Source organism: Camelus dromedarius, chromosome 12 (assembly GCF_036321535.1).
Source record: "Camelus dromedarius isolate mCamDro1 chromosome 12, mCamDro1.pat, whole genome shotgun sequence".
In the NCBI taxonomy this organism is placed as follows: domain Eukaryota; kingdom Metazoa; phylum Chordata; class Mammalia; order Artiodactyla; family Camelidae; genus Camelus; species Camelus dromedarius.
This window is the reverse complement of record NC_087447.1, coordinates 68923698-68929697: the sequence shown is the minus strand read 5'-3', so window position 1 is coordinate 68929697 and position 6000 is coordinate 68923698. Positions and strand designations below refer to the sequence as shown.

The 6000-nt window shown below is 37.5% G+C and overlaps 1 protein-coding gene across 4 annotated transcripts in view; it reads right to left on the bottom strand.

Moving 5' to 3' along the window:
* Positions 1-1567: 1567 nt before the first annotated feature.
* CEP126 (centrosomal protein 126) overlaps positions 1568-6000 on the bottom strand; it is a 61938-nt gene continuing 57505 nt past the window's right edge. For 3 of the 4 annotated variants that reach the window (XM_010977798.3, XM_064492845.1, XM_031460627.2), the window contains one exon: positions 1568-1920. In XM_010977798.3, the coding sequence (XP_010976100.2) occupies positions 1858-1920 (63 nt within the window). In that variant the 3' untranslated portion in view covers positions 1568-1857. The remainder of the gene's footprint in view (positions 1921-6000) is intronic. The other variant, XM_031460624.2, reaches the window with a different exon arrangement.

Genomic DNA, 6000 nt, shown 5'->3' with positions numbered 1-6000 from the left:
CCTGAAGCCTTGCCTTGCTCACTGCTCACCAGTCGTGCTAGCATTTCTGCTCCGTAACCATGGTAAGAAGGCTCCCGTCCAAGGTCCTCTGCACTAGTTCCCTCTGTGTAGAATTCCCTTCTCCCACTGCCACCGAGGTTTGTTCTCTCACTTCACTTAGACGTTTGCTCAGTTGTCACCTTCTTAGAGACCCACTCCACCTCTCTAACTGTAATAGTCCCCCTGTCACTCTCTGTCCCTTCACCACGCTCTGGTTTTCACTCAGCACACCTTATAGCTATCTGATGTTATATTCTTATGTTTTAAAAATCTGTAATCCTCACTGAAATTTAAGTTCCATAATGTCTTCGATTGTGTGCCTAACACACAGAGCAGTACCTAGCACAAAGTCGGGGCTTGATACACTGAACAGCTGAATATTGTTTTCTTGCTTTGCTATTTTGATCTGCCATCATGTCTCCTGTTTTAATTCCTAAGGGCACAGAAACGAATGACAATCTCTACCTTCTAGGAGCTCCTGATCTAGAAGAAGAGACATATATACACACAAATAATTACGGTTTAGAGTATGCAGGACATAATTTATACAGAGGAAGTATTAGAGAGGATTATTAGGAGAAATGGGAGAAAATTCAATCTAAGCAGAGTTTAAAAGAGTGAGTTAAAGTTCATCAAGCAGATGTTAGTGGGGTGAAAGAGGAGGCGTTCCAGGCTAAGGGGATAGTGTACGAGCAGGCAGAGGGGTGCGAAATAGCAGGGTGGGTACGGGGGGCTACACAGTGTGGTGAGAGAGGTGGCAGAGATGATGTGGGTAAGCAGGGGGCCTCAGAATATGAAGAGGCTCGTGCTTCATGCTAAGGGGTGTAAATTTTCTTTAGTAGCTGGAAGGGAAGCTCTCAAAACTTTTAAGATGGGGTTGATACGACTTTCACTCTGGCCATTTGACCCACACTTTAGAAATGCTACTATTCTAGCAGTCTTATTGGTACCAGAGGTAAGAAATCCATCCTGAAATAGTCCAAGTGAGGGGTGGTGATCTCGAGCATAAAGAGAAATAGTTGATGGAAAATGAAAGGATATATAAAACTACCAGAATTCTGTGACAAGATGTTTTTTAATGATCATTCAACTTTTGGTTTTGTTTCTCTATTGGAAAAAACAACCTTCAAATATCGATCTTTTTTTTCCCAGTAGACATTCTTATTGGGAAAGGAACATAACTAATCAGGCAATTCAAGAAAACCAGCTGGGATTGCGGTTTATTTTTTGTATTTACCATTTACCTTGTGAGCGCTGGTAATGAAGTCAGTTCTTTGAGGCCAGCCACCCCCGGATAAAGTGGTAACGCTGATTTCTGAACATGCAGAATTGAGAACAAGACCCCCTTGGTAACATCCCCAAAGTGCAGGGATCCTTCAGAGTCTTAAACAAGAAGCATTACTATTTATGAGGGATATTATCAGTCATAAAGTTTCTACACCACTGTACAAAAATTTAGTAGAATTTATTAGGAACTTCAGAAAAACAAGCTTCACAACTAGCTAATACATAATATGAATAACAAAATATCTTCTGTTTTATTTTTAAATATAATGAATTTATTTCCAGTAGCATTCTCATGAAAAACAGTGAAGTATTTCCATTTGTTAAAAATGTACTTATCAATAAAATATATAATAAAGTGTAATTGGTAGCATAAATGTAAACTGGTCAATTTATCTCCATTGCCCATGTTATGATTTATTTCTATTTTATGGTTATAGTGTTTTAATAATTAACAAATGCAGAAATATATAATATATTTACAGGACATTCTCAAAAATAATTCTTCCATGTAACAGCAACTGTTACACGTCTTTAGTATTTTCGCTGTGATCTGGATCCGACATCAGGAGATAGACTGGTCCTTGGCTGGCTGTTCTGTAACAGAATTTCAGAATATTCTTTTACTGTAGTATTCATAGACTTTAACATGAAATCTGTAAGGTGGATCTCCTTAGCAATTGCAGATTTTAATAAGACTAAACTCTTAATTCATTTTCTCAGATTCTACATATACATCAATCTCAACATAATGAATACCGCTTTATGTAAGGCATGATACTAATTATAATTCATAATTGTTGCTCTTTGCTATTGGTAAGATGTGTATAGAGTTGCCTTTTTAAAATCAAAATCTGCTACGTAAAAGGTCAAGATTTAAAAATTTTATTTTTCACAGGAGGCATTTGGAGCCCACATGCTACCCGAGGAGTGCTTTAACATGGGCTAAAGATGTTGCTTGGAAAGGTAAATGTTAAAAAAGCATTAAATTTGTTTTGCTTTAAAGAGGGAACAAAATATTCCAAACTGAGAATTCTGCTTGTAAGATTTCCTAGTTTTTACACTGAAAAATCACGGCAGGTGTGTTGAGAATGCCCTGCAGTAACCCCAGCATCCTGTCTTGTTTGCATTTTGTCTCTATTAAAATGCAAGCAACCTGAGGAAAGTGTTTTCCTCTTTCTAGTTCCAGCCCTAGCAGAGTGCCTGGCACATGGTAAGAACTCAGGCAGTATCTAGTCAATGTATAAAAAGAGACAAATATGGTAACTTTTACAAAAAGGAAAATCATGCTGCTACGGTTGCCCAAAGGAAGGAATTCTAAATTTTGGATAGAACAAAGCTTGGGCTGGAGAAGTCTTTCTAGAGGGGATGACACTGAAGTCAAGTCTTAAAGAACAGTAGGAGAGGCGTTGAGAGAGCACGGCTGTGAGGCAGTGGGAGCAGCGTGGGCCCAGGAAGCACGCAAGCTGTTCCAGAGAGGCCCGCGTGTTACTCAGCAGTGTGTGAATTATGAGCTGGGAAGCAACTGGAGATAAGGGTGAAAAGGTCTTGAATTCTCTGGAGTTTTAATTTTATCTTTTAGTTGATGGGTAGCTACTAAGGTTGGGTTTTAAGAGAGTGATTTGTTCATATTTGTGTTTTAGAAAGATGACTCTGGTGGTGATGGTGGGAAAGATGCTGCGGAGAGAGCAAACAGGGAGGCTGTGGAAAAGGTCCAGATGAGACATGGTGTCGTCTTCAACCTGATTCTGTCAGTAGGCATGGAGAGGAGTGAGTGGACTTGAGATGCACTTTATTAATGGCAGGATTTATTGACACGGGGTATGGGAGAAAGAGAAGCCTGGATGAGATACATATTTCTCTCTGTGTCATTAATTGAAATAAGAACTATAAAAGGTAGAACAGATTTTGGGGTGAAGACAGGAGAGTGTAAACCCTGGCTCACCACTGGACAGTTCTGAGACTTGAGAAAATTACCTTATGTCCCCGACTTAGAAGATTAAACAAGAGAGTATGTTGTGAGACCATTTGGCACGGTACTTTTCAATGGTAGGAACCCAGTAAGTGTGGGCTTCCTTCAAATTATACACCAACAACGTTTGGTTGCCAAAGAGTACTAATTGATTAAATAGTAACACTTAGTAAAGGGCTTTGGAAGAACTCTAGAAATAGTGATATTTTTATGGCGTATAAAATCTTCAGGATATTTTTTAAAAAGTTTCAGATTCAAATAAAACATTGCATTTTATTGCAGTCTGAAAAAGGCAGATAATTTATATATTCAAAGATCATGTATAAAAAATCACAAAAACTCAACAAATACTTTCAAGAATTTAGTATGTGCTAGCTTCCATGAAGTAGTCAGATAAGTGAAAAACAGCCTCTCAGAATATAGTTCCAAGAAGACTATTCCTGTAGAACTAACAGAAGTGCACATGGAGTACATGTGTAAAACCAGAGGCACTACAGCGATCGATTCAGAGGAGGGTCAGAGCATCTCATGTTGGACTGGTCGTGGGTGGCTTCATGTGTGAACTAATACCAAGTTAGATGGGTTGGATTTTAAGAGTAGACCAAAAATATAGTGCCGTTTGGAACCGGGCATGGACATAAGCAAAGCATGTGAACGCGCGGAGGCAGAACAGAGTGTTGCAAACTTGATTCCAGCCTAATACAGTAAACATGTTTGGCTGGAATGGAAGATGGATAGTGCAAGTGGAAAGGCAGGTGAGACTACCAATTGTTGTTTAGAATAATTCCTGTGTTTTAGAAGGGAAGTCATACTTTGCATGTAAGTTTCATTTAAGTAATTTCTGGAATGTTACATTTTTTGAGACAGTTTAATTAGTAAGAGGATCATAATGGTGGCAATAATAATAATAATGTAACTTAACATGTATTTAGCATATACTATGTTACAGGCTTTGTTCTAAGTACTTTAGTTGGGTAATTATCTCACAGAATCCTCACAGGTGCTCTACGGGGGTACGTAATATTATTATTAAAATGATTTTGAGTGTTTAATGAAGGGAGTGGGTTGAATACTTCTCCTCTGACATCTCAGATCAGCACTTGCTCTAAGTGACAGCGGCTGACTGCCTGTGCTGTGAAAGGTACTGAGAAGGCGCTCCTGCTCAAAATTATTCCTCTCACTCAAGTGTCAAAGTGTCTGAAATCCCATTATTAGAAATTCATTATTATTCTTTCCAGATATTGGTTTCAAGTGATTTGAATGGTTTTAGATCTTTTAAACTGATTTTTAAAAATGATAAAATGTCTTAAAATTCATGCTAAACACCTTAGCAAGAACGAATATGTCAGTTTACTTGTCTGACTGAGATGAGAAACTCAAATTAACACCATCAAGCACTGTGGGGGTTAAAAAAAAAAACCCAAAGCAATAGAACTGGGTTAATACTCAAACAACAACAAAACCACATATGTGCGGGGCTGGGAGGTGGTGGATCAATATATAAATAAACTTCACTCAGGCTGTGAATTTTCCAGAGAGGTATGTAATTTCTGGGAATTAAATATGAATTCTCAAATCTTAAACTAATAGCATTTGAGGTTTCAGAATTCGGGTGCCTGGTAGATATTGTATAATTAATATTGCTAAGCTAAGAAATTCAGTTTCTGAATTAACTACATTATAATTGTAAATTGTGTAACATAACTTAAAATGAAATTCTTATTTATATGGGTATGAAAACACTGGGACTGAAACGTAAAATAAAAACATTGATAAAAAGTTTACCTACGACATTTCCCAAACAACCAATACTCCTGAATAGATATTTCTTCCATTGTCTGGAGAGATGAAATCATTTTTAGAAAAATCTCTATTGACTAGAACTAGGCTATACCACAACTGTCCTGGTAAATACAATACAGTTTTAATGGTCTCTTGTGTCATACATACAGAAAGTGTATGAATATGGTTATATATTACTTTTCTAGAATCTGTCTTTAAATATGTTTCCTTATTTGAAATGCAACAAAGATCCAGGAACAGACTTTGAAAGCTTTTAGAAGACCGAAATATATCTAAAGCCCCATGCACTTCATCCCCAGGCATGGTACTAAGCACCTATTTACTTTTGCTTTAACATAACTCTAAAAGCCTGGACATTTGTTTTCTGGACTCAAAATAAATGACAAGCAATTAAATAGAAGACTTGAAGACAAGACACAAGTAGAAGTAAGCCCAGGGAAACAAACAGGCTACAAAAATAAAAACTTTGAAATTCCGCAACCACCATAAATGTTACCCTGAATCTAATCAGGGGAAAATAATCAGATAATTGCAGATTATGGGATATTCAGCAAGATGACTGGTCTGGACTCTCCAAAAGTGTCAATGTGTATGAAAGATTGAAAAAGAGCAGACTTTTCTAGGTTAAAGACATAACAACCAAATGCAATATATAATCCTGGGCTGGATCCTGGATCAGAGAAATAGAATAGCCACGGAAGACACTTTTTTCAGACACCTAGAGAACCCTGAGTATGGAGTGCGTATCAGATAACATCGTATCAATATTAAATTTCTTGGGTACGACAATGGCATTGTGGTTATGGAGGAGAACGTTCTTAGGACAAGATGTATGCTGAGGTGTTTAGAGAGGAAGTTTCATCATGTCTGTAACTCACTTTAAACAGTTGGTTAAAGTGTAT